At 44.5% G+C, this 27,391-nt stretch overlaps 2 protein-coding genes and 2 long non-coding RNA genes across 6 annotated transcripts; 2 read left to right on the top strand and 2 right to left on the bottom strand.

Moving 5' to 3' along the window:
- Nucleotides 1–764: 764 nt before the first annotated feature.
- Nucleotides 765–11,657, top strand: cul3b (cullin 3b). Of its 2 annotated transcripts, none has more exons than XM_040194652.2 (16): nucleotides 765–1,140; nucleotides 2,324–2,521; nucleotides 4,515–4,628; nucleotides 4,881–5,041; nucleotides 5,695–5,809; nucleotides 6,068–6,296; nucleotides 6,681–6,826; nucleotides 7,403–7,579; nucleotides 7,798–7,968; nucleotides 8,159–8,266; nucleotides 8,776–8,900; nucleotides 9,130–9,226; nucleotides 9,629–9,763; nucleotides 9,914–10,100; nucleotides 10,255–10,400; nucleotides 10,520–11,657. In XM_040194652.2, the coding sequence occupies exons 1-16, from the start codon at nucleotides 1,078–1,080 to the stop codon at nucleotides 10,649–10,651; spliced, it is 2,304 nt and encodes a 767-aa protein (XP_040050586.1). In that variant the 5' UTR covers nucleotides 765–1,077; the 3' UTR covers nucleotides 10,652–11,657. The 2 variants fall into 2 exon arrangements, with proteins under 2 accessions (XP_040050586.1, XP_040050657.1); XM_040194723.2 differs by having other exon boundaries at nucleotides 808–1,140; nucleotides 9,632–9,763.
- Nucleotides 11,658–12,238: 581 nt separating this feature from the next.
- On the top strand, nucleotides 12,239–27,085 carry fam124b (family with sequence similarity 124B). The gene is made up of 7 exons (XM_040194834.2): nucleotides 12,239–12,854; nucleotides 13,260–13,288; nucleotides 22,805–23,017; nucleotides 23,330–23,725; nucleotides 23,834–24,030; nucleotides 24,820–24,976; nucleotides 25,216–27,085. The coding sequence occupies exons 1-7, from the start codon at nucleotides 12,784–12,786 to the stop codon at nucleotides 25,809–25,811; spliced, it is 1,659 nt and encodes a 552-aa protein (XP_040050768.1). The 5' UTR covers nucleotides 12,239–12,783; the 3' UTR covers nucleotides 25,812–27,085.
- LOC144402226 (uncharacterized) lies at nucleotides 13,358–19,017 on the bottom strand. 2 transcript variants are annotated; one of them, XR_013464166.1, is made up of 3 exons: nucleotides 16,325–19,017; nucleotides 15,037–16,248; nucleotides 13,358–14,936 (listed from the first exon to the last, which is right to left on the bottom strand). It is a non-coding gene; the product is annotated as an uncharacterized LOC144402226 (long non-coding RNA). The 2 variants fall into 2 exon arrangements; XR_013464172.1 differs by having other exon boundaries at nucleotides 15,460–16,248.
- Nucleotides 20,240–21,672, bottom strand: LOC144402242 (uncharacterized). The gene is made up of 2 exons (XR_013464183.1): nucleotides 21,484–21,672; nucleotides 20,240–20,328 (listed from the first exon to the last, which is right to left on the bottom strand). It is a non-coding gene; the product is annotated as an uncharacterized LOC144402242 (long non-coding RNA).
- Nucleotides 27,086–27,391: the final 306 nt, after the last annotated feature.

Here is a 27,391-nt window from a genome sequence, read left to right as displayed (position 1 = left end):
AGTCTTATTTCCATACCCATACCCTATTTAAACAAATCAACCAAATGGAGTTGAAGAAAACTCAAACTAAATAAAGCAATTTTACTGAAAGCATTTGGTTACCCAATTAAAATCAGACATTAACAATAACCTTACATTATGCAGTCACAACCAGACCTGGCTATTACCATTTTATATTAGAAATTCAAAATTAGGCTAAGACTGTTCATCCCCTAAAAAGCCAATAATTCCCAAACAAACTGCAGAAACGAATGAGTCCTAATGACCAAGAGGTGCAGCTGAAGAGGATTTCATCCAGCTGGTCCAAACACTGAGACGCAGTGCATGGCTCAAACCAACTCAATCTCACCAAATTAAGCTGCATATAATAGAGAGTAAAACACAAGTGAATCAGAGTGGTGGACTTCCTACCAGCAATTATCTGACCGCTGCAGATAAATATAATAGAACAGAATGCAAATTCAGACATTTTAATAAGTTGATACATTTAAAAATAGTACTTAAAGGAGTTTTTAACAAGATGTAGTCTACTTAAAGTGTCAAAATAAGACATATTATGCAGAATAGTCCTTGACAGTTGTTATTGAGACATTAACATACAAGCAGTAAGACACTTTAATTTTGCAAGTGATGGGGGTGGAGGCAATTTCAGGGCATAGTATAAACCATCATCATCATACGTGTTGCATGCTGAATGTTAACATCAAGTATGCCTTTTCAATTCAGAGTTACAGGTCAAATAATAAATATTTATCATTCTGGTACAGGTGCAAGTCACATCGAGAGAAAACTGTTCTCTACTTTCTCGCGGGACTTGGAGTGCGCGAGCTCTGCGCCACGAGAACTGCAGGTAGTCCGCCATCGCTGCGTGAACTATCGGATGTGGCGTTTGGCTGTCAACATTAAACTTACGGTGCCCGGGACGCGGAGCTACGAGGTCGAGTGAAAGCTCGTCGGGCGCTCCGTTAAAACCAGCAGGCACCCCTACCCCCCCTATCCAACCCCCTTCCCTCTGTCCTCTCCCCCGAAAAAAACACCACTTTCATGTGAATACCGAGCCCACCGGACGAGGCAACCATGTCCAATCTCAGCAAAAGCGGCACCAAGAAGGACACCAAAATGAGGATAAGGGCCTTTCCTGTAAGTACACACCGCAGTGGATGCTCCGCCGGCCCGCTGGGCTGGTGGGGGGGACGACTCGATCACCGTGGTCCCGGCTACTAGCTAACTGTTAGCTAACGGCTAGCTGGCTAACCAGCTGAGCAGCACATAGAACTTGCCTATCCGTAAACATAGTGCGGCAGCCGACGGGGGTCAGGGGTCACGACTCCCGCTCGGCCGGATCGGTGGGCTGCTCGGGCATTTTACCCGCAAAAGCGGGAGGTTGTGTTAATGTCGTTCCTTGTGTTTTTAGCGTTTAACTGCCGAAACTCGTAGCTAGCAGATTGCATCGGTCGACATAGCCGGTGCTAGCTTTAGCACTGACTCTTGACACTTGTTGTCTTCACTGGTTTTCGTTTTGCTTCATCGAAGTGCATCACGTGTTCGCCGCTGAGCTCTATGCTCTGATGACTTCATTGCAACACAATGACAGCTAACATTCCCAACTGTGCGTGAGCGCAAACCACCGCTGTAGATGGAGTCTTGAAGCACAAATCGGCTAACGCAGCGTTTGTTTTCAGATACATAAATAGCCCGATCATCGGGAGATGATCGGTCTTTTGATTGTTTGGTTGTACGTTGTCTAAATATTGATTTAGGAGTCTTGTCGCCGTCCGCCTGGCACTCCCTTTGTCTGCAAGTCACTGATAAACCCTAATTTATGAACTGACCTCATTCTGCTTAAATTGACAGTTCAGTGAAACCGACACTGCTTTTGTTACATTACATTACAGGTCATTTAGCAGACGCTTTTTATCCAAAGCGACTTACATTACACTTTAAACCCGTGGCTTTTTCACATTTTTGCCCGGGGAGCAATTAGGGGTTAGGTGTCTTGCTCAGGGACACTTCGACATGGAACATGGGGCAGCCTGGAATCGAACCACCAACCTTGTGCTTCCCAGCACACCTTCTCTAACCCCTGCGCCACGACGACCCCACGTTGTTACTCCTCTAAAAGTAATTGAGCCGTTTTCAATTGTGTGTCCGTGACGGCGGGAACACACCCGTAACCTATATAATAAAAGCCTTCTAATATTCTATAGACATTCGCATATATCCCATTTAATGGTTCATCCATAACTCCAGTCCATCTGCACCGTGATGCTTCATCAGCTTCATGAATCGTCTAATTCAACATATTACCCGCTGCCCTTTTCAGATGACCATGGACGAGAAGTATGTCAACAACATTTGGGACCTTCTGAAGAATGCCATCCAGGAGATTCAGCGGAAGAACAACAGCGGCCTGAGCTTCGAGGAACTGTACAGGAACGCCTACACAATGGTCCTTCACAAACACGGAGAGAAGCTGTACACGGGCCTGCGGGAGGTCGTCACCGAACACCTTATCAACAAAGTAAGAGTTGCACTGATTGCGTTTGTAGAAACATCAGGTGGTATTTTGTGGTATTTTGAGATTACTAAGACAAGGTCATTTCTCTGGTTGTAAACACACCAAGAGTTCTTCAAACTTTCTTAAAATCATTTTTTTCAGCAAGCACAGAGAGGTGCACGTCTTCAGCTTGGTTGACCCATGAAGTCAACTGTTGACTCATTGATTACAAAAAAAGGAACTAACACGTGTGTGTGTGTGTGTGTATATAGATACGTAATTACATATTGGTTCAAATCTTTAGTTAGAGATGATGCTGTGAAAATCTACGACTAGATCTCTTTCATAATTGCTGAAGTTATAGTTGATACACTAACAGTTCGAGTAGCAATGATAATGGACGTGTGATCCATCATGTAGGTTAAAGCCTGTTTTTAGTAGCTTACCTTTGCTGAACAGAATCTATCATAGGCTCCATATTAACATTCACAATACTGCCTAGCCTGCGTGTCGTCCTCGCAAAACTAATGTCACACCAGAGCAGATGAGGTGTTACCATTCACGACCGACTTCTTGCTCTCGTCTTCTACGATGGTAGAAGCCCATTCTGTCTGTGACCGGCTAGGAAAGGACTCACACATGTGGATGGAGCGCTTCAGTTGTGATGTTGTGTTCAGCCGCATGAGGCTGGTCATGCTGGCCTTTCATGAAACTGGTTTTGTCTTTGGCGGTGAATTTATAGACATCTCAAATGTATGTTTCCAAACTACTGCTGATTATTTAAACAACCTTTCAATTAATGTTTTCCCCATTTATTTGTTTTTTTATGTTGCACATAATTAGTAACAAATTACGCTTGGCAATGATATCAGTAGGGAATGCTTCTGTGCAGCGTGCACTGAGCAGACACCCGACGAGCAATATTTCAGCTGTTGAATAGCAGCCAGTTGGTTTAACAGCCTAATTAAATGTACATTCGCAAGTTTGCAGGTTGAATAAATTAGCTTGCAGCAGTTGAAAGACGAGCGAGTCGACACTTCGGCATGTTTTTACACCGTTAGCTCAGACACTGCCATCAAACTACATTATGGAAATAACTCGAAGGATAATGATGACATCTCAACCTTTAGATATACGTTAAGCTTGTTCCGATGCGACAGCCACTGTAGTTACAGTCGGATTATGAGGCCTTTTAATTGCATTAAGAATTCTTGAGCAAAGGATTTGGGGATGATAAATGTCTTCAAACAATGAAAAATAAAAAATAAATAATAAACTCAAATTTCTGCTGAGCAGAACAGCCGACACAAGAGGTGACAGATATAATTCCCATCATTTGATCGAGGCTGGCGGGGAGCTTAATCCTACCCAATTTCAGGCATATGATAAAACATATGAAGTCTGTCTTTCTGCAAAACTTTCCAATTTGAAGGACCAGCAGCATTAGACATTTGCAGCACAGAAGAACATACACTTCATGTTATCGGCACTGTGCAACAATACTGAGCTTATAAGTAAATCATTAGTGTGCATAACGAGTCTTTGATTTAAAGGCTTATTCAGATTAATGGGTTTGCTTCCCCCTTGCACCTCTTCATTGGCCCTGGCTGTAAATAGAGAGGCTAGTGAGTCTGTGAGGGTCGATCATGTTTATTACTAAGAGCAGAGGTTATAATTCATCATCTGTCGGCCTGGGAGGTCGGTGTGCCCTGAAGAATCTCACTCTACTTTTTCTATGCTGAGTCACGCTGCAGTTTGACTACTATCAAGCTGTTGTACGCCAGACTCGTGGAGAAAAGGTTTTAAACAAGCGGCAAAGGAGGGTCACCTTAAAAGACTGCATCAACAAAAACAACAACAAAAATGAAGTGTCAGCTTGATACAAGAGCATTTTTTTTCTCTTCACCGGGCAGTTTTCAAGTTTTTTGCCTTTGCTCAGGCATTGTGTCATCACTAACACTGCAGAACGTGGTGTAGTACGTCCACCTCCTTCATGTGCATTTGTTTCCCCTAAAAGGTACGAGAAGATGTCCTCAACTCCCTAAACAATAACTTCCTTCAGACCCTAAATCAGGCCTGGAATGACCATCAAACAGCCATGGTGATGATCAGAGACATCCTGATGTACATGGTGAGTGGCTGACGTTAACACCGGCACTCCTCATGTGGACGTTGTTCCCAGTGCCAGAAGTTTGTGTGGAAATAATTTCTGTTTGTGTATACGTCAAAACATTTTAGAATAAACCAGAAACGGTGTATGTATTCTGTGTTTGGGCTCATTAAAACCCACTTTAAGGGATGACACAAACACGTTTACTGCATTTAACGCTGGGGGGGGGATGCAATTCTAAAAGCTTGTCCTTTTTGTGTGTCTGTCTCGCAGGATCGGGTGTACGTACAGCAGAACAATGTGGAGAATGTCTACAACCTGGGTCTCATCATCTTCAGGGATCAAGTGGTTCGTTACGGCTGCATCAGAGACCACCTCCGACAGACCCTGCTGGACATGATCGCCCGAGAGAGGAAAGGGGAGGTGGTGGACAGGTGAGGACTCTCAGACAGGATTTAAGAAGACCTAACCTCTGGCTGGTTATCCTGGCAGCTTGATTCTGACTTGCACATAAAGGGGTAAATGCAATCTACAATAAACTGCATATACAAAAAATAAACTATCAAGTACATTTCCCCAAATTTAAATGACAGCCTATGGGATTATATAACATATATGTGGAGTTCAATGCCTTGTCAAACTGACCCACCAAGAGCAGGAAGAACAGCAGGAGAAACACTAAAGCACACACACACACACACAAACACAAAGCGACAACCGTAGGTTGTGAAATTCTGCCGCTAAGTGTGCCTTGTGCCTGAATATCAGACGTGGAGGGGTGTGACAACAAAGTTATTTGAGGACCCAGGAATGAGACCAGGCTGCATACCCAGCTCTCTGTTATTTGATAGACCCCCAGAAACATTCTGAAACAGTGAAAGACCAAGAAAAGAGAATATTTTTGTGTAAAGTCTGTAGATGCAGACATTGCCACAAACTTCTATTTGGTCAAAGTGAATGTAAGTCTACTGATAGGTCTACCGTAATTATTTTTAGGAAAATGCTGCATATTGTGCTTTTTTTGTTGTTGTATTTGTCTACTCTAGTTTGGCCTTCAACTTTTGTTCTGCCTCTCTTTCTCCACCAGGGGGGCCATAAGAAACGCCTGCCAGATGTTGATGATCCTCGGCCTCGAAGGGAGATCTGTTTATGAAGAAGATTTTGAGGCACCATTCTTAGAAATGTCTGCAGAATTCTTCCAGGTTTGTGGGAGAACATCATATCCCATCAGCTTTTATTTGGAGCCCAGTTATTTTGGCTACATTTTTCTTAAAACCTCTTTGAGAGGTTTAACACCATTTATTTATTTATATATATATATATATATATATATATATATATATATATACATATATATATATACACACACACTCTTCTATAGGTCCTGACAATAACACAAATGATGATAAATTCCATGAGTTTGAAAAAAAAAAAAAGCAATTATTTTTTTTAACTCTTAGATGGAAAGCCAAAAGTTCCTTGCAGAAAACAGTGCTAGTGTGTACATAAAGAAGGTCGAAGCCAGAATCAACGAGGAGATTGAGCGGGTGATGCACTGCCTGGATAAATCTACAGAAGAGCCAATCGTGAAGGTGGTGGAACGTGAGCTCATCTCCAAGCACATGAAGACCATCGTAGAGATGGAGAACTCTGGACTGGTCCACATGCTCAAAAACGGCAAGACAGACGGTGAGCGTCCCATGCCGCTTATGCCCCACGCCTTATGCTATTTGATTTTCATTCATGACAGTTATATCGCATGAAACCAAAATCCCCAACGCTCTTTAATAAGCTGTTACTGTCTCTTGAAAGAGATGTATATTTTCCTGAATCGGTTACACAGTCACGATGCTTCCCCCTGCTTGTGTCACAAACAATGCAGGGAATTTGATTTGAGCGTTTGATTTAGATGAGACCGTTGCTTCGTGGCCCTAGTGAGGAGAAATTATATTCACTAGTACTCTCAAAGGCATCTCAGTTTACTCTGCGCAAATAAGCTGCATTTTGAGCAGATGTCGGCGACCCGGTTAGCAGCATTTCTAACGTGTGTGTGTTTGTGCATATTCATCACAGATTTGGCGTGCATGTACAAGCTGTTCACCAGGGTTCCCAATGGGCTGAAGACCATGTGTGAGTGCATGAGCTCGTACCTGCGGGAGCAAGGAAAGGCCCTGGTGTCAGAGGAGGGAGAGGGAAAGAACCCCGTGGACTACATCCAGGTGAGACGATGGAGCTTCAGGAGAATCGAGTGCAGCAGATGTTGCTGCTCAGTCTTGTGACTCTGCAGGCTACATGTTGCAGAATGTTCAGCTCATTTGCTGCTGCACGAGTATGAGGCGATTCCGATGTCACAAGCGTTGAAGCACATTCTAACCGTGCACCACAAAATATGCTACGCCTAACCTCGATTGAGATCAAAGTCCTTTCTGTTGGCTCTGCTCACTTCAGCGCCCCATTGCATGCAGAGCTCTGACCATAATGTGGTTCCATAGTCTCCCGGCAGAGGATCGCTGCTGTGAGACTCCACGCATGTGGTTAAAAGTCCAGCTGCTCTCTGCTACTCGACCACACTGTGTCGTTGCTCAGTGCTGAAAAACATGTGAGGTCATTCAGGCCACCGGAGAGAAGGCACTTTATTTTAAAGTCTTGTTATTTTTATCTTTCAGTTTTTGTTGTTTGCCGTTTTACTCATTTTGTAGCTGTTGTTCCTCTCATCTTTTACTCAGCGTTTTCCAGCTACTGTCGGGCTGTAGTTGCTTTAATGGTTTTAATCACCCCGGTCTCCTTTCCTGCAGGGTTTGCTGGACCTGAAATCCCGTTTTGACCGTTTCCTCCAGGAGTCCTTCAATAATGACCGGCTCTTCAAGCAAACCATTGCAGGCGACTTTGAGTACTTCCTTAACCTCAACTCTCGTTCACCGGAGTACCTCTCACTCTTCATCGATGACAAACTGAAGAAAGGAGTAAAAGGGGTAAGCCCTCTAATGCCGGGAATCTCACCTTTTTTGTTTGAGCTCGTGCCAAACCTTCTGGTTTAGGTTAAACCCCAAATATTTCAACAACACTTCAATAATTAGCGCTTACCTTTTTACCAAACACAAATAAAATTGTCACATTTTTAGCCGCACTGGATAAATAAAACTGACCATTGTGACCATCCTAAGTGCATCATTGTGCCTTTTTTGTCCAGTTGACCGAGCAGGAGGTGGAGTCCATACTGGACAAGGCCATGGTGCTGTTCCGCTTCATGCAGGAGAAGGACGTGTTCGAGAGGTACTACAAGCAGCACCTTGCAAGGAGGCTGCTCACCAACAAGAGTGTCTCTGATGACTCTGAGAAGAACATGATCTCAAAGCTTAAGGTGAGCGGGCATAACCTCAGCAGCTAAAATAAATAGATTTAGAATGAACAACTTGCAGCCTCTGGATGAGAACTGGATAGCTCAAATGTTTATTGAACTCTGGCCTATAGGGGTACATGAACCCTTATGGCAAAGACTTAAGCTTTGACGCAATGCTTTATTAACTAAACGTGTTCCTTCTCCTGCTCAGACGGAGTGCGGCTGTCAGTTCACCTCAAAACTGGAGGGCATGTTCCGGGATATGAGCATCTCAAACACCACCATGGATGAGTTTAGACAACATCTACAGACAACTGGGGTAAGGAGGCGCTGCACGCCACACCTCATTCTGTCAAAACTAATGAACCAGTTTGCTGCATGTGATGAGCGCACGGCTACTTGACTGGCTGAGCATTGCCGCGTTGCTCAGTTACATCAGAACAATTATGCAACAAACGATCCATATCCTTGGAATACATGGGGCTAATTTCCGTTCGCCTCGTGTCACTAGAGACCCCGTCACCGGATCTGATTGCCATTGTAGTTTGCTGAACCACGCAGTCATTATTTGTTCATGTTTTCCGTGTTGCACAAAGTTGTTTTGAATCTATTTGTCCCAATTCATTCAATTATTGTCTGATGAAATCAAGAGGCTTTGAATTTGGTGATCTCTTTCAGAAAATAGTACGTGCTCCTTCAGCTGGTTATTTTTTTGTTTTGATGATCTGTTTCTAAGCTCATTACATCAACACGATCAGTGAGCTTCGGTGTGTAACCACGTCAGCGTGGACTAAAACTTTGTGTGTCTTTTGCTTTTCCAAACGTCAGGTGTCTCTTGGAGGGGTCGACCTCACTGTGAGAGTCCTGACCACGGGCTATTGGCCAACACAATCAGCAACACCAAAGTGCAACATCCCGCCTTCACCGCGACATGCATTTGAAGTCTTCAGAAGGTCAGTTGCGATCCAAAAAGGAAGAGACTTGCTGAGCCACAATATGTTTTAATTAAGCGCTGGCTAGATGACATTTTTGTTTTCAGTTCCTGACAATATGAGCTTTATATCTCGAACTTTCTAGCATTGTTGATGCAGCGCTGAATTGTCATGTTCCTGTATTTTTGAATAATTATGCTACATTGGCTACTTTTAGAGGTTAACTGGGAGTGACTTCTACTGCTTTTAGGTTTTATCTTGGTAAGCACAGCGGAAGACAACTCACACTACAGCACCATATGGGCTCTGCAGATCTAAACGCCACCTTCTACGGTCCCATCAAAAAGGTACTGTAAGATCAGTACATGTTTTAAATACTATATGCTATGATTATGCCATAGAACAGATTGCAAGTAGTGATACGACATGTGCATGCGCCTTAGTCAAAACAAATCTACACTGCCATTAGAATGTACAGTGAGAAACTCCCTCATTGTAGGACAGTCTCATGGTTCCAAGGTTTTGTTGCCAAAGGTTAGAGGTCTGAAAATGTTTTTTTGTTTTTTTTAAGTGTAATTTTCAAAGTGTAAGTAAAAACATCCTTTTTCTCAAGTTCAGTAGTTCGAGCAGCAGGGAAAACAACTTTCTAATATTGTGAGGACTTCCAGAAACCGAAAACATGACTTGTTCAAGCAGATTCTGAATGGTATTCTTAGATTTTGATCTTTTCTCCCCGAACTTATCAAAAGGAGGACGGGTCAGAGGTTGTAGTGGGAGGAGCCCAGGTAACCGGCTCCAACACCAGGAAGCACATCCTGCAGGTTTCCACTTTTCAGATGACCATCCTCATGCTTTTCAACAACAGAGACAAATCCATCTTTGAGGTACACAATTTCAATCAATAGATTGATAGAGGAACATTTTAGCAGGAAAGGGACACTTCTAAAACGAGTGTCCGATTCCTGCTTTTGTCTCCGTCATGTCTTGCTTAATGTTTTAACCGTGATCCCAAACTTGATCCTTCAACCTTACAGGAGATCCAGCAGGAGACAGACATCCCAGAGAGGGAGCTGGTGCGAGCGCTGCAGTCTCTGGCTTGTGGGAAGCCCACTCAGAGAGTTCTCACCAAGGAGCCCAAGTCCAAGGAGATCGAGAATGGCCACGTGTTTACAGTCAATGACCAGTTTACCTCCAAACTTCACCGCGTCAAGATCCAGACAGGTACACGCTATCTGGCCTCTTATAGCGCCAAACCACAGGAAATAATACCTCGCAGCCAAATTATTTAAACCTATTTGGGAAAATTGTATCCAGGCTTTCACTCACAGTACTTTTTCTTTTGCATTTATTTTCCTTTTTGTTACAACCCACCTAGTGGCTGCTAAACAAGGGGAGTCGGACCCAGAGAGGAAGGAGACGCGGCAGAAAGTGGACGACGACAGGAAGCACGAAATCGAAGCTGCCATCGTTCGCATCATGAAGTCCAGAAAGAAGATGCAACACAATGTTCTAGTAGCAGAGGTCAGTGAGCCCGAGCTCGTTGCGTTTGTGAAGAGTGATTATGATGATGATGGTGGTCTTGGGATGAAAAGTATGACGTAGTGATATTTTTTTTGTTATTGTTTTTGATGTCTCCGCAGGTGACGCAGCAGCTGCGTGCACGATTCCTCCCGAGTCCCGTAGTCATCAAGAAGCGCATTGAAGGACTCATTGAGAGGGAATATTTGGCAAGAACGCCCGAGGACCGCAAAGTGTACACTTATGTAGCATAAAACACTTGAATTCAAGGAAAGCTAACGTCGAGTTGTGAGAAACGGAGAGCCTGGTCTTTTTTGTGGACTGCTATGCGTTTGAATGAACTTGGAAGTGCTTTCATCAATGATTCTGGGAAACACTGGGAAGCTTTACTTTTCTTCCATAAAAATGTGTAAAGAGAAGAAAACGTGCATAAGACGGGGAAATTCTCTAGGTATATTAGATGTCTTCCGCGGAGAAATGAAGGGAGGGGATCTAGTTTTGTACAAAATCACGTTTCTTGTGGCCTTTGGAGAGAATTGGGCGAGCCGGTTTGCCAATTAACCACGTGCTGTTGAGAACGAGCTGAAACGTGTTGGAGCAAACCTGCAGCTACGTGGAGGCCAAGAAAACATTTGAATTCACTCCCCTGTTTTAAATGTCTATGTCAATGTGTTTTTTGTGGCACATTGATGGCTGTACATGTTAACAGACACTCTTGGCCTTTTCCTCCTAGAGGATTTTAAATTGAAAGAGGAGGACAGTGCTCACTGCTGCAGACCTGGTTTACAACAACGACTACTGGAGAAAACATGAGTGCTTGATTTATGTTAAAAATGTCTTTTTTTTAGGTTGTTTTACTGTCTTATAAAAGTTAAGTGCACCTATATTTAATGCCATTTTCAATATTTGGGCGAGGTCTGTACGGGTGGTTAGAGAGATCGCGTGCTTCGATCTGATGGATCAATCAGGGGAATAAGACATGAAATCTCCGGAAACGCCGTTTGGTCTCATGACACATATTTCACTTCAGGCCTGCTGTATGATTGGCCAAAAAATAAAACCGCCTCTTTTGAATGAATTTGAATGATTGAAGTTGGAAGCTTTCAAAGACGTTTTGGGGATTTAAAGAGTGATGGAGCCAGTCCAGCACCATGTTCTAATGTGTACAAATTGTAAGATAATTATTGTACTCACTGCAAAGGTGGAATGTACAGGGCCTTGTTTTCATCATAGTAAATGTAGAATAAAAAAATGAAGGGGTGGGGTTTTCCTTTTCTTCTTTTTTTACATCTTTCATTTGAATGCCTCGAAAAAAGACTGAAGAAAGTACTCTCTTCCATAAGCAAAGGTTAGTTTAGGTTTCACGTTGTAGTATTTTGAGATTGGAAGTACAACTTTTTACTTTAAAGAAAATGCAACTCCGTTAAAACTAATAGTTTTATTTAAACTGATTGAGCGCCGTAGATTTGTATGTGCTGTTTGGAGGCTGTCTTTTTCATTAATTGTATTTTATTTTTTGACGTCTTTCATATATCGACCCTTTTGATATAAAATGAATACAGAATTTCAAAAAACCAAGCACTGCAAACTACAGTCTATAAAATGACCTTAAAGTCAAATCCACACTGATGATAAAATGTGTAATACATCAATGAAACTTTATTTTTTTATTATGGCCATTTCAGCTCCATTCAACCAAAGTATCTGACTAGCTGGTCTTGATCAGCATTTATACTTATACAGAATTAGTTCATACTCCATGTGTTGTGATGATTTTTTTGATATAGAACACTGAGTGCACATAATAAGGTCGCATGCATTTTGTTGGGACCACGATCGTCGTTTGTGCTCAAATGCGTGAAGCTTTCACAGGTCTGCGTGCCCCTAAAGCGACTTTAATGCTCTTAATGAGGTATTAACTAACAATGTCTTTAGTTTTTAGGGTTTGGAGGCTGCGCGTTTAAATCCGTCCAGCCCGTCTGGACTGTCCCCTTTGTCTCTGCTCGTGTCGTTGGTCGCGTGCCATCTGCTCCATATGTTCTTATCGGCGGCTTTAGACCGACAGCAGCACACATTTACTTGTCCCTTTCGCCCTGCTTGCGTTCATTCGAACCGGCGGGGGGGCATCTCCAGTTTTCGTTTTCTCCCTCAAAACATGTGTTGCCTTTTATTCTAACATAAGTGTGTATGGTTGCCCAGTGACGTCAGCGTCCCAGCAAGAGAGTCCCTCTTTTTTCTTTTTCTTTTTTTTTGTTGCTGGAGCGGACTGTGGAAAGAAATCAAACGGGATGCTTCTCCCCCGTCAGACTGCACTTCTGCAAACATCGCTCACACTTTCTGAGTAGATGGCTGGATCAAATGTTAAAGAAAGTGCAGCTTTTGGACGATGTCCAGAAGAGCGGCGCTATTAAAGGAACCCGACTATGAAAACGCGGACTCCGGAGCTGAAACTGCCGAGTGAGTCAACCGTTGCTTTCGGCGCTAGCTAACGATGCTAATGGTTAGCTAGCCAAGTCCGAGTTTTAATGGAAGTCCTGACAGGGAATCGTGAGGGGGGAGGGGGGGGGGGGGCATCATTTCAACACACGAACTAAATTGTGACTTTAACCTCTTGGAAATGTACTATAGGGTTTTATAACTGATGTCCCCAGAAATATATTTTTCTTCTATATATCTTTCTAAATTGGTTTTATTACCCTAATGTTAGCTAACAACATGCAACGTGTTGTCATGGTAACCGAAGGGGCTCGTTCCCAAGCCAACCGCCGCAAGATGGGGACGGATTTGTGCCTTTCCCCCTGCCAATGTAAACATGAAAACAGTATCTGAGTGAATTACTGTACTTTTTATCTTCTTATTCAGATCTGACAGCAGCAGGATGTCGTCAGGCAGTAAGTACTGTGGTGGAAGATTTTGCACAGACAATCGTTAAGTAAGAATCAAAGGCTCTGAGTCAAGTATGTCTTTTCTCCGTTTATTTCCTTGCAAGGGAAAAAGGGTCACAACAGCTACGTGGTCAGTAGACTGTCAAGAACCTCCTTTTTCCTCCCAACACATCGAGGCAGTTCTTATACCTAAACTTAGATATCGGTGGCGTCAACAGAAACCGTTAACCATCTTGTTGAGTATCTACAGTCAGGATACTGGGAACATCTTATCCATGTAAGACACGTCAGCTCTTTGACCGTATCCTTGCTCTCCCAACATGCTAAAACAAAGCTGGTCATAGACATAACAAACACTTTGTTCAATCTCTACAGCTATGACGCTGGAAACATCTAATCCAAGTGGGAGACATCAGTTCTTATGTCAGGGCCTTTGTGACCTAAGCACTTGCAACTAATAAACTGGTTATACGAATGAAGCATTTAAAAGGGTCACATATCATTTTCCCATTACATTCCACTCTTTTGATTACATAATAATCACAAACTATGCAATCAATTTAGAATGACTACTCTAAAAATTTACCATCTGATATCTACCACATCAAATATCACAAAACATGAACATCTGGACATCGCTCACAAAACTCTTCCTGCCACAGAACAAAAACTCCCTAAAAAAACCCTCCGAAATGGGAAAATAGGAAGAAATCTGTTAGGAGAAGATAAAGACTGGAAACCTTCTCACAGGATTTGAGCGTTACACCCCAGATGTCATGTGTACAGTATTGAAATAAAAAAGAAATGAGAACATGTTTAAATCACAATACCAGAACTTGATCCCCTTTCACACAATACAGATATAGAATATTGTGGAAAGGTCATTATATTAATCATATCTACGTTACATACTAATAAATGCAGGAGTAAAAGCTGTTTTTGTGAGAATGTTATTTCTCATTGTTTTAGCAAGCTACTGTGAAACCAAAAACATTTAGAACACCAGGAATGCACACAGACAGTGTGTCACTATGTCACTATGCGTACGTGTCGAGGTCGTAAGTGTTCAGCTCGTCAAGGGAGTCCGAGTCACTGTTGGGGTTATTGTCAGAGTCATTCCATGATAAGAGAGAACCACTCTTTAGATAGCTGATTACAAAATCTAAAAAACCGTAGTGACACAAACGACTACTGTGTCTATGTGGAGGGGTCCTGGCCGTGTTCTTCTTCTTGTGTTGGTCCGCAGGTACACGTTGGGATGTGGAGTCTGCCAACCCTCTTTCTTGTGAGGCATCCGCGTTGTAGACAGTCAACACAGATCACAATGCACTGTGTGTCTGTCGGTCAACTGCCCGTCCGTGGTCACTGGATCGGTGGTGTCGGTTGATTGACACTTTTTGTGGAGGTAGGGTCGCCTGAGCCCAGTGCTGGTACTGGATCTGGAACCTTCTTGCAATGGGATGCGTGGACCCAAGTTGCTCTTTCAGCTACCTTGACCGCTGTTTGGGTGACCAGGAGAATCTGGAATGGACCTTGCCACCGTTTAGCTTTCCAACTTTTCCTCCTGAAGTCCTTCACCACCACGAAGTCACCTGGTTGCAGTCGGTGTAGTGGACCCGTTGCTTCTCTTGGAAGTGCAGCTACAACCTGTTTTCTTACATCAGACAAAGTGGAAGACAGTCGAATGCAATAGGTTAACATGTCATTCTCGCACATTGTGGTGGAAGGGAGTGGTGTTCCTGGGGCTTCCACACCTATATGGGGAGGAACTGCGAAAAGGATTTCAAATGGGCTTAGGTTGCTGCGTGTTCGTTTCCTCATCCGCATGTACATCAGAACCAAGGGCAGTGCTTTTGTCCACGGTAGACCTGTGTCTGTGCAACATTTGGCCAGTTTTGTTTTCAATGTTCCATTTTCTCTCTCTACCGCTCCCCCACTAGATGGGTGGTATGCGCAGTGTGTTTTTAAGTCAATACCCAGGTATGCACTTAATTCTGTGATCGCTTGGTTGACAAAATGTGAACCATTGTCGCTAGAAATTTTGCTTGGGATTCCCCAGCGGGGAATGATCTCTGAAATCAAGGCTTTAGCCACTGTGGAGGCAGTCTGCTTACTGGAGGGAAACACCTCAACCCATTTGGACCACATGTCTACCATTACAAGACAGTGTTTCTTACCTTCCGATGGGGAGAGTTCCACAAAATCCATCATTACATGTTCAAACGGTCTTGCAGGCGGTGGATGTGCTGCATGATGTGACACCTGTACTGAACGACCTACATTGTGAGTTGCACATGTTATGCACGCTTGGCAGAACCTTTGTGCGTAAGCTGCAAAACCTTTTGTGAACCATGTTGCATCAATGATACTTAACATTCCCCCTTTTGACACATGGTCTAACCCATGAGTCAATTTCGCATAGTGAGGGAAGAAATGTTTAGGTAAGCATGGATTACCATTTGGACCATACCAGATGCCGTCTATGAATTTGGAGCCTGAGGAGGACCAAAAACGTCTCTCATCTGAAGTAGAGAGGGACTGCACGGCTGCAAGAGAGGAGGGAAGAGAACACATGGCAGGAACTGGGCGTGATGGTTTGGGAAGAGGACGTCTAGCAGCCGCTTTTGCAGCTAAGTCTGCTCGCTCATTCCCCTTTGCGATGTCGCCTGTGCCGGATGTGTGCGCTGCACATTTACAAACGGCAATAGCTGTGGGCAACAAAATGGCATCCAATAGTTCTGCTATCAGAGTGTGGTGTAACACTGGTTTGCCATCCGATTTGAGAAAATTTCTGTGTCTCCAGAGCGCGCCGAAATCATGAACCACGCCAAAAGCGTATCTGGAATCAGTGTGAATGGTTGTCGTTTTATCCTTAGCTAGTTTACAAGCTTCTGTTAGTGCGATTAATTCTGCTGCTTGGGCTGAGAGGTGACATGGAAGAGGGCCGGAACACAGAACAGCTGAGTCTGAAACAACAGAGAAACCCACAAGATTAGAACCAGTCAGGGGATCCCGTGTAGCAGATCCGTCAACATACATTACCATGTCACTGTTGAGCAGAGGTGTATCTGCGAGGTCTGGTCGAGGTGTGCACTGAGCTTCCAGCTCAGCCAAACAATTATGCTCCTCTCCATCCTCCGGAGTGGGGAGAAGAGATGCAGGATTGAGGACATTGCAGCGTTTTACTGTAACATTCGGCATGTCTAGGAGACATGTGTGATATCGAAGGTAACGCGCTGCAGATAAATGAGACGACTTCTGTTCGAGAAGAATCAGTGAAACCGAATGTGGAACCAATAATGTTAGCGTAGCATAGCCTACAATGTCACGAGAGGCTGTAAGAGCCTTTTCAGCAGCTGCCACAGCTCGAAGGCACTGTGGTAAGCCTGCTGCTACCGGATCGAGTTTTGCAGAGAAATAAGCTACTGGTCGTAGTTTATCGCCATGGGATTGTAGGAGCACTGATGTCATACATCCAGAACGTTCATCAACGGTTTGTGTGAACGGTTTGTGAGGATCAGGAAGACCCAAAGTCGGAGGAACTTGTAACGCGCATTTCATGTCCGTGAAAGCTTGAGAGGCTGCAGGGAGCCACTGAATTTTATCATGCGCGCTGAGATTTTTTCCCTGTATCAATGCGGACAGAGGTTGCTCGAGTTGGGAGTAATTTGGAATAAATGACCTACAGTAGGAACACATTCCCAAAAATGACATCATCTGTTTCTTGGTTTTTGGTTTTGGAAGTGTTACAATTGAGGCGATGCGTTTTGGTGATAGTGTCTTCCCTTCACCGGAAATGTTATGGCCTAGGAAATGAACGTTTTGTGAAACAAACTGTAGTTTGGATAGGCTGGCCTTGTGTCCTTCCGCTGCTAAGTGTTGAAGCAATTTGAGTGCGTCCTGTTCACACTGCTTTTGTGTTGGAGCTGCAATTAAACAGTCATCAACATACTGCAAAAGAGCTGTTCCTGGAGACAAAGTGAGGCTCTCCAAACTTTCCCTGAGTGCCTCGTTGTAGATCGTAGGTGATTCTGTGTAGCCCTGACACAAGCGTGTGAAAGTGTAAGGCTTGCCATTGAAATTAAACGCAAACCAAAACTGACTGTCAATGTCCACAGGGACACTGAAAAAAGCATTTGAGAGGTCAATCACGGAAAACCATCGAGCATCAGGTGTAACCTGTGCCATAATGGTGTAAGGGTTGGGAACATTTGGGGCTCGTGCGTGGACGGCTGCATTAACTGCTTTTAGGTCCTGCACGAAGCGCCACTCAGTTGGTTTGCCTGCATCTCTGATCTTTTTAACTGGAAAAATAGGTGTTCTTACCGGCGAGTCAGGACATGGAACAATGACTCCGGCCTTTAAGAGGGAGTTGAACACCGGTGTTATACCGTCAATGGCCTCTTGGCGCAGTGGGTATTGATGTTTGTGGGGACGGAAGTCTGATCGAGGAGTGATGACCACAGGTTGACATTTTTTGATGAGTCCCACGTCATATTTATGCGCTGCCCACAAGGTGTCTGGAACAGAACTGAGGGCAGGAGAAATAGAGGAGACATTAGTCAAAAATGTATCAGTGTGTGTGTCAGAAAATATGTTATTTTCATCCATGACATAAACAGATCTGAGAGCAGGTGTGCAAAATGCGAATGGCTGTTTAAAGAAGCCTGTCGACGGAGAGCACATCACAAGTGGATCTGGTGTAGCCTCCCAATCTGTCAATGCCTCGCACGCTGCGACAAAAGGTCCCAAATCTCTCCATTGGTCTGTTGCTGCTTTAGACAAGGAGATGTGTGGGAAAGAAGAGTCCACATTAAAGAGGTGCTGCTGAGAGGGGGTGAGAGAAACGGAAACAGCACATTTAAGTGTGGACCAAAACAATGTCATACATGCAATTTGATCATTCAGATCCTGTAGAAATAATGCATCATATTGCTTATCTGGCCCATGTGACACATGAGCTGTGCAGTGGAGATATGAAGCATCCAGGCACTCTGCCTCAGGCTGGACGCGTGATGCTGCCAGGTGGGACAGTTCTGATTGTGAGTCAACCGGAAGCCACCACTGGTACACAAACATTGGATCACATATAACTGTCTTTGCCATCTGGTCAATGGCTCTGCATCTCACCACTTGCAACCCTGTAGGAGTGGAGATGAGGCTAATGCCGAAAGAACACATGAGGTCTCTGCCCATTAGATTAATGGGACAGCAAGAGGACAGCAAAAAGGAATGTTTTACTGTGATGTCTGGTTCAGGGTCAGTTGAGTCAGTGTGTGTACTGGTCATAGGTGCCGTAAATCTCTCTACAATAGTCATCCCTGAAGCTCCTTGTGAGAAAACCTGTTTTCCACTAAGTTTCTGACCTGGAAAATACTTTTGTTGTATTACAGAATGTGTAGCCCCCGAATCAACCAAAAACAATAAAAGTTTCCCTTGAATTTGCACCATAGTGGTGGGCATATTTTCAAATGATTTTCCTGAAAACTTTGCATATGTGTGTTTAAGTGAAAGCTTTTGTTGTTTTCTCAATTGCTCTGTGATGTCCACGAGAGCTTGTTGTTGCTCTGGTGTGTGTGTGTGAGTGTGAGTGTGCGTGCAGGGAGTTAGTGCAGAAAGCGTTTCTTCATTGCAGGCTGCGGTGTGTGTGTGTTTTACTTCCCTTATCATGTGAGGCCTCAGCGTGGTTGCCGTCTCCCCCTCACATGCAGCCTCCTCCCCCTCCGCCTCACGTCAATCGGATTGTGCGTTGCCACCCCTTCCTCGTCTGGCCAGTCCACGCCCCCATCCTCTACGAGGTGCATTTTGTGGACATTTTCTGTGCCAATGTCCCTGTTCGCCACAGCGGAAACACGTATCATAGTCATTGGGTGGAGACAGCTGTGATCCCTCCTGGTTCCAGGAGGAGCGTCCCCTCGTCATGTCCCGACCACGCCCCCTGAATCCGCCCCGTTGGTTGGGATCCCGTGGGCGGTCGTTTCTGGCAAGTTGAGTGACAGCTTGGAGCATAGTCAGTTGGGCGAGTTCAATCTGACGTGACCGCCTTTTCCCCTCGTGGTCAGTTCTCTCTATGTCCATGGATTGCGCATGCGCAGCATGTTTCTTTACATCCGCGAGTCGCGAGTCTTCCATTCCAGCCACAGAGCGCTGCACATTCATTTTTATGTCGGGCAATAGTCCATTCATGAAAGCATTCTTCAGGTGTGATTCCCACGTCCCCAGAGCGTCTCCTAACACGGCGGGTTGTGGAATGCCACTGTTAAGATTAAACACTGTGAGAAGTCTCTGGTAGTAATCATGGACGGACTCACCCGCTGCCTGCTTGGTATTGTTGATGGGAGTCATATCCACTTTGTCAGGGAACAATGTCTTTATGCCGTCGTTCAAAGCCGTGAGTGCGTCTCTGTACGGCTTATTTTGATTTGAACTCCATTCAACGTCGGCCGCACTGGTGTCTCCTGCAACCAGCTGGTTGAGCTTTTGGTAGTGAGTCGGACCCACGTGACTCATTAGAACACGTCGAATTTCAGCAAAGTTGGGCAGGAATTGCTTACAGAAGTCCATGAATGCTTCAGCAAACAGTCTTCCCGAGTGCTGTATCGGCGGGAGATGAGCCATTGCAGCTCTAATGTCCGTATCAGTCCAAGGCCGGAAAACAAGTATGGGACCTGAGTGTCCTGGTACTTGAATCATTGGGGTTTGGAGCACAGATTTTGCATCCGGGGGAAACTCCCTCTGGGTCGAAGGAGGGGGAAAAAACATCTGATGTAGATGGTTGCTCTGCAATCAGTTTGTTGATGGCAGAAGTGTCCCCTCCGGTTGCTCCTGGAGAGCGAGATCGAGTGGGGAGAGCAGCCTGTCTCTTTTCCTCCTCTTCGCCAAGGAGTCGTTCCTGTGCTGCTTTCACTGCCGCTTCCTTTTCCTCCCTCTGCCGGGTGTAGTGAACTTTGATATGTGCTCCTGCAGACGGAGGTTGCTGGTTCGCAGATGAAGCAGGGTACGGTGGTGGGCATGTGTTGAGGAGAGGGCCGCCAGCCCCTGTGAGACTCGGATACAAGGGAGAAGAAGCACATCGGTCATTTTGTTCAATAACATTTGTATCTGGTTTTTCAACCAATGTGGTTTTTGCGCATGTCAATTCTTTAGCCATTTGTTTCCTTTCTCTACATTCACATTCATCCTCCCACCATTTTAACCATTTACTTTGTTTCTCAATGTTCTCCAAGTCTTTGCCTTTTATCACCCTCTGAGATTTTATACCCTTCTCTTTTCCCTCTAAGCCTGTTCGTAACATGTTCAGTTTTATTCTACTGAAAGAACCATTTGCAGGGAACCCAAAATCTTTTGACCACTCGGGCAAAAACTCTAGAGATTGATCTCCATATTTCCTTCTCATCAGATCCACAATGGGTCCCTCCGGAGAACCCATTTCCTTTTTACCTTTACCGTGTACACCACCCATCTTTCAGGCGTGGTGAAGTATACTTTTTATTACTTAAAATATAGTCGTCACTATAAGTCTTGATTTTCTTTTACGTAGGAAAAATACAAGTTAAAACCCAACCAGAACTATTGGTTAATAAATATAGGTCAAGGGCGCAAATATCTGTTTTCAGATTACTGTCCGAAAATCCCGATATTGTTCCTGTCTTCCTGTTAGGTCAAGGGCTGGGATTTTGCGATTTCAGTGAACTCCCAAAATCCCTCCTGTCTTCCCCTTCGGTCAAGGGTCACAATTGTCAATTGCCCCTGTCTTCCCCTTTGGTCAAGGGTCACAATTATGCGTTTTCAGAGTGTTAGTCTGAATACAATCGTAATACGCAAATTGCTCCCTGTCTTCCCCCTTGGTCAAGGGTCACAATTATGCGATTTTCAGATAGTTAGTCTGAATACAATCGTAAATGCGCACATTGCTCCCTGTCTTCCTCAGTAAAAAGTTGGATGCTGATGAACCGGAAATACTGTACAATTACTCTTATAATTTTATACACATTTTTCAAATAACCGGATAAAAAGACAAGTTATCATCATTAGAAGCCCAATCAAATAACCGAAATTTGGATTTTCTAAGAAGAGAGAGAAAAAAAATAATTAAAAAAAAAAAAAAAATCCCAAAGTACTAAATACCCGTCTTTGTAATCTGTTATCACCCGTTATAATTCAGGAAGCCCCGTTTGAAAATCAGAATATCAACTTCTTACCCGATTCGTGTGAAAATCTTCCTCATCGGATCGTGTTGAAGCCAATCAGGTCTCTTTTGGTCGCCGGTCCCCTCTCTCTGAGTGTGATGAGGTATAGGGCAGAATCACGTTTTGGTGGATCCTGAAGGGGTCCCTTCCCGGACGTCCTCGGAGTCCCGACGGAGCTTCAAACGATCCCACTTCTGACACCAAATTGTGGTGGAAGATTTTGCACAGACAATCGTTAAGTAAGAATCAAAGGCTCTGAGTCAAGTATGTCTTTTCTCCGTTTATTTCCTTGCAAGGGAAAAAGGGTCACAACAGCTACGTGGTCAGTAGACTGTCAAGAACCTCCTTTTTCCTCCCAACACATCGAGGCAGTTCTTATACCTAAACTTAGATATCGGTGGCGTCAACAGAAACCGTTAACCATCTTGTTGAGTATCTACAGTCAGGATACTGGGAACATCTTATCCATGTAAGACACGTCAGCTCTTTGACCGTATCCTTGCTCTCCCAACATGCTAAAACAAAGCTGGTCATAGACATAACAAACACTTTGTTCAATCTCTACAGCTATGACGCTGGAAACATCTAATCCAAGTGGGAGACATCAGTTCTTATGTCAGGGCCTTTGTGACCTAAGCACTTGCAACTAATAAACTGGTTATACGAATGAAGCATTTAAAAGGGTCACATATCATTTTCCCATTACAGTACGCATTCACCTAATTTCCCTGCCTTAATTAATAATTATACAGTATATAAAATAATTTTACTTTTTAAAGTGAGTCGATTAACAAGCAACATATTTATACAGCAGAGGAAAAATGATCAACATTTTCAATCAATATCAGTCAAGCTTCAACAAAATCACATCCAACTGTTCCTATAATCAATTATGATTGTTATTTATACTCTACCTGCGAATGTATTCAAACACCTCTATCATCTCAGAAATAGATGGATCTAGATTTGTTACCTTTCTCGGAGAAGGAGTCTACAGTATAGTCTCCTAATGTGATCCGACAGGCGTTGACACATGCTTAGTACAATGATATCCAAACACAGTGCATCACTAATTGTTTTTGCACTAAACTAAATGGATCAGTTGTATTGTTACTTAATTTCCCTAAGAAGACATTGTACAACAGTTTTTTGAGTAGCTGAGGCAGCGCTCCCCAACACAGGGACACTAATCTCGATGTGTGAAATGGGATTACAAGCTTTTACTACAAAACGTTTGTTATGGTTCCTGCTTAAACATCAGGTCTTTAGCCGTTGCAAGCTTACCGTTGTCTAAACTGCCCTTGTACACTTCTATGCATGTGTGTTACCCCAGTTCAGTGCATGACCGGTCGGGTCAGGCAGCAGCAGCAGCAGCAGCAGCATCTGCTACTGAACTTACATCTGCTGGCCAACCCTGGAGACTCACTGCTGCTGCAGCACACGCTGGACCGCCTCCTCCGCTGGCTGTGCCCAACTCTCCGTATCTTCCATGTGTCAGAGAGGGCCTCCCCATTCCGAAGTTACACACGCCTGTGTTCTGTTGCAGGTAAATATCCTCACTGTGTGGTATGCATTTATTATGCATCTTGATGTACAAGTCGGGTCCCCCGTATGTAATTTATTCCAAGCTATTTTGTGCCCCTACAACTTCTTGGCACGTTGAGTTGTTGCATTATTTCTGTAACTTAATTATTTCCATATGTAAGAAAAAGACAACCCCCTCAAACGTTGTACTCAATACTAAATTGAATCTGTATATGACATAAACAGGCAATCCCACAAGCTTCTCTCGCTAGAATGGGCATCTGTTTTTTATTTTAGCTCAAACGAGAATAACTTTAAAAAAACAATGTTTCAGGCTACCCTTCTCTGGCCATTACCTTCTTCCTGCACGAGGCCTACGGAGAGGAGCGAATCCTCAAAGTGCTAGACTTCTTTCAGCATCCTCCATGGCAGTACCACCACACTGAGACCTGCGGCAACAGAACAGGGGGGGTGTACATCACCTCCAGCAGCTCTCCCACCAATGCCATGCTGCGGCCCTACCTCCTGCCCAGCCGAGATTTCTATAGTTTGGGTGCGGGCATGCCTGTGTGGGGGGTTCGGCCAGTCCACTGCGGAGGGGAAATACTGCGTGTGACACTGTACAGTGGATACGACAACTACGAGGACGCTGTGCGGCTCTATGAGACGGTGCTGCAGCGACAGGCAGAGGAGCAAAAGACGGGCTTCTGCTGGTTCACTCTCCACACAGGTAAATCCGCAAAGAGCGTCTTCTTTACATTTCCTACAGCTTGTTTTTGTCCTGATAAGAAGGAAATGAAATAGCCAAATGACACGTAATAATTTGTTTTCCGCACAGAGCCCGGGCTGAGCCTGCAGCTGGCTTTAAAACAGCTGTCACCAGGAGCTCGAGTGGAGCCGTGCGGCTCCGCTGTGCTGCAGTTTAGTGTGGAAGAAATTGGCCAGCTAGTCCCTCTGCTGCCCAACCCGTGCACCCCCATAAGCAGCTCCCGCTGGCAGACAGAAGACCTAGATGGAAACAAGATTCTCTTCCAGGTAAGGGAAATATAACTACACTTTGTTTACTTCATAATTCTCTCACAACAGAGTCCAAAGAGAAGCATCTCTGCCAAAATGCAATTCGCAGAACGGAACATTTTGCACACCATATGAGGAACGACAGGTTGCTTGAGGGAAGACGTTTACTTTGAGTGGAAAGCAGCAGCTGTTTGTGAAGTAATGGAATGTTTGTGTTGAATTTCAGTTTTAGTTTTATGTAAAGTTTGACAAACTGATGATTATTTCACCTGGAATAAATTAAAGAGAATATTTTCTTCCATTTACAATAATCTCACGGTAAACAAAAGAAGAAGGAAACAACATTAGTTACTATGCTGGATGCACAACATGATTTTAACTTTGTGTGATTTGCATGAGATGCTAACCCCATTTTTTGTTTTATCACACAAACCGTATAAATAAATACATTTTTAAAAAAAACATTTGGCCAAAAGGCCAACGTTCTTCCTACTGTTCACACGATGGAGAATCTGTGTTAAATATTTGGTTACTTCATGAATGCTGAATAAATAAATCAGACATCATGAGATAAACCAATTCAATACTAGAAATGGACAAACCCTTGTCATTCTTCCTGTGATGATGAAATGAAGGGGGGCACGTGGCTGCTGTCCTTCACAGAGCCCACGTACAGCTGTGATAGGAGCCATATGTAAGATTTGTGTTGTTAATTCTCTCAGTCACTTAACTTGCTTAAATCTCTGTAGTCCTGGGTAAATCATAATCCCCCCCGCCCCCCACCCCATCTGGCCTTCCGTGCTACAGGTAAAAACCCCGGCTCAGCCTCAACGACCTCTGACCTGTGCTTTCCCCGTGACCGGCCCCAGCGTGTCCCCTCAGGGACTGCAGCTCAGGAGCTCGGTGCAGGGCCACAGCCTGTCGCCCCTCACAACCCCCCTGCCCTGGCAAACACACAAGCACAGTGAGTACACCGAGGGGGGAAACATTATTCTCAGTGTCCAAGGTGACTTCGGGGTTCCTACAGGGTATGAAAAGGTTTATCAATCGATTATGCAAAAATCAAGGCCCCTAGAATGTGCTTTAAAAAGTCTTAAATGCTGTATATTGGGGAACCTTTTCCTATCGTCAAAGTGAAAGTCAAACTGTTTGTAACTGCCCACTTCTGTGACTCTACTCCACGTGTGTTTGTGCGGTCCACAGGCCACAGGCCGCGCAGCGACTCGGTCCTGGAGAAGCTCCATGGAGCGGAGAGCCAGGGGTCGGGGAGCTGCTGTAGCACCCCTCCAGGTAGCTCCTGCTACTCATCACAGCGCAGCAGCCCCGCGCCACACTCCGCTACCAACCACCCCGACTCTCCCCTGCGCCCCTCCATCACCCGCTCTCTCTCCTATCTCCTTCTGGAAGAGGAGGAGGAGCCAGAAACAAACGTCGACACAGGAGCCCCCGTCTCGCTGGCCTCTGACCCGGCGGTCAAAACTATAGCTGGCTCCTCCTCCGTGGACCTCCTGATCAATCGCCACGCTGAGAGGCCCGTGTCTGCTGGGGATTCAGCTGTTGAGGGTCTGACTGAGGAGCCGGTTGAACGTCCGCCAGGGACACACACGAACCCTCGCGTGGCCTCCAGGACATGGGGCCCTGCTGGATGTACAGATGCAGCCAGGAGGGGCTGGGACAGCAGGACTGTGGCAGCAGGACAAAGTCCCTCCAGAGGGCCATTTGAGGAGAGCAGGACTACCGGTGAGCCGCTGTCAGCACGCACAAACAACCAGGAGCCGGTCGATGAGTTCTTCATCTAAAGTTCCCGGGGTGAGAATCCTAAAAACATATCACATGGAGGGCTGCCACCGAGGTTGGACAGGATGCTGTGGATGTGAGGGGCAGGAGGACACATGTCGGTGGTCCGTCTAAAGACGAATCCTCTGTTATAGTGCTAAAATATAGCGCCGGGAATTACACAACATGAAGGAAAAGTGTCTGTCGACGTGCTGATGCCATTTTAGGTTTGTTTCACATTACTCCGAGAGGCAGACTCATGTTTTACAGTCTGGTGATGATCTCGGTGTCAAGGATCTCTTTAATGTTGCTGAAATCTGATTGAGTCGTATTGCTCTTCACAGGCTTAGCCTCCGATAACATTCGTTTAAATGCACTTCGAATTATATCTACTCTTTATTTGTGGGATAAAATGTACTAGACTTAGGCCAAATTACTGTATTGAAGAGGGTCGTGTTTTCTCACACAATTATGTTTATCCTCTGGTAGCTTAAAGTTAACGGGATTTTCTAATTAACTACTTTAAGAAGAACATTTTGACGTTTACAAAAAACCTTGTGATATATGTTGTTGTTTTTTTAAAGGATAATTTACCATTAGTACATAAGTGAAGTGTGTTAAACAGCCCGGATGTGTCCTATGAACTCATGTTCATTACAAAGCTGAGGGCTCAGCTGAGCGGTTTGAACCGATCACTTTACAGCAGATGGTCTTCCAACACAACACTTTTGCACAGTGCTCATAGAGCTGTTTAGAGACCACTCTGACAAAGGATGATATATTATTGTGAGGAGAGGAATGTTTCATGAACGATTTAACAACCTTCAGTCCGGTCAAATCGCCCATTCTGCGCAAATTGTTTCTTATCTTCTACATCTATGAAACCTCTGATTGTGGCCAAGGACCTTCTAGATTGAATCCACTCAGATGATCCACTTGTGCATAATAGCTGGTTATTGATCAAATGCATATGATTTGAGGTTAACAGCCGGGTGCTGCAGGTGTACATGGCAGCTAGCCGTTGTTAAAGTCTCTAAAGGCTTTTTGTAAATGAGAGAAACTGGAACAAAGGCACGAATGCACAGTCGGGACGATCAGCTGCGAGTGTCCTCGGTGTGTAAAATGTGGACGCCTTAGAATTCAAAGATAAACGAATAAACCATCTCTTTGTTGTTGGTACGAAGGCTCACTGTGTGTTCTGACGTGTTTCCACATCATAACAAATGTTAAGATTTCAATACTGATGTAACGCCAGTGACGAAATGTATTATTTATTAAAATGTATTATTGAACAGTATGTGTGTGTGCTCTACTGTGAGCTGAGCAATCGATGATCTGCACCAGTCTGACTGACTGCTGCAGTGATCGAGAGGATGACACTTAAGAAGGATATTACCAGTTTACAACCACAATGCTGTCAGGCGATTGTTTGCGTCAAACTAAACAGAATTGAAGTGAAATCAAACTTCAGTCACTGTATTCAGCTGTATTATTATGCAGATTTATGCAGTGGTCACGCCCTTCTACGGCAGTGTTTCACTGAAGGGCATTTCTTTAAGTTTCCAGAAACAAACGTCGACACAGAAGCCCCCGTCTCACTGAC

The sequence above is a fragment of the Gasterosteus aculeatus genome, chromosome 1, assembly GCF_964276395.1.
Source record: "Gasterosteus aculeatus chromosome 1, fGasAcu3.hap1.1, whole genome shotgun sequence".
Lineage (NCBI taxonomy): Eukaryota > Metazoa > Chordata > Actinopteri > Perciformes > Gasterosteidae > Gasterosteus > Gasterosteus aculeatus.
Note: the sequence above shows the minus strand (reverse complement) of the source record. Positions and strands in the feature narration are given on the sequence as shown.

Bases quoted from the DNA above. Each gene is read 5' to 3' on its own strand.
- fam124b (XM_040194834.2), top strand. From the start codon at position 12,784: ATGTCCAGAAGAGCGGCGCTATTAAAGGAACCCGACTATGAAAACGCG. The intron at 13,289-22,804 runs GTAAGTACTGTG...GTGTTACCCCAG, and splicing joins CAGCAGGATGTCGTCAGGCA to TTCAGTGCATGACCGGTCGG. The intron at 24,977-25,215 runs GTGAGTACACCG...TGCGGTCCACAG, and splicing joins CTGGCAAACACACAAGCACA to GCCACAGGCCGCGCAGCGAC.
- cul3b (XM_040194652.2), top strand. From the start codon at position 1,078: ATGTCCAATCTCAGCAAAAGCGGCACCAAGAAGGACACCAAAATGAGG. The intron at 1,141-2,323 runs GTAAGTACACAC...TGCCCTTTTCAG, and splicing joins TGAGGATAAGGGCCTTTCCT to ATGACCATGGACGAGAAGTA. The intron at 7,969-8,158 runs GTGAGCGGGCAT...TCTCCTGCTCAG, and splicing joins ACATGATCTCAAAGCTTAAG to ACGGAGTGCGGCTGTCAGTT.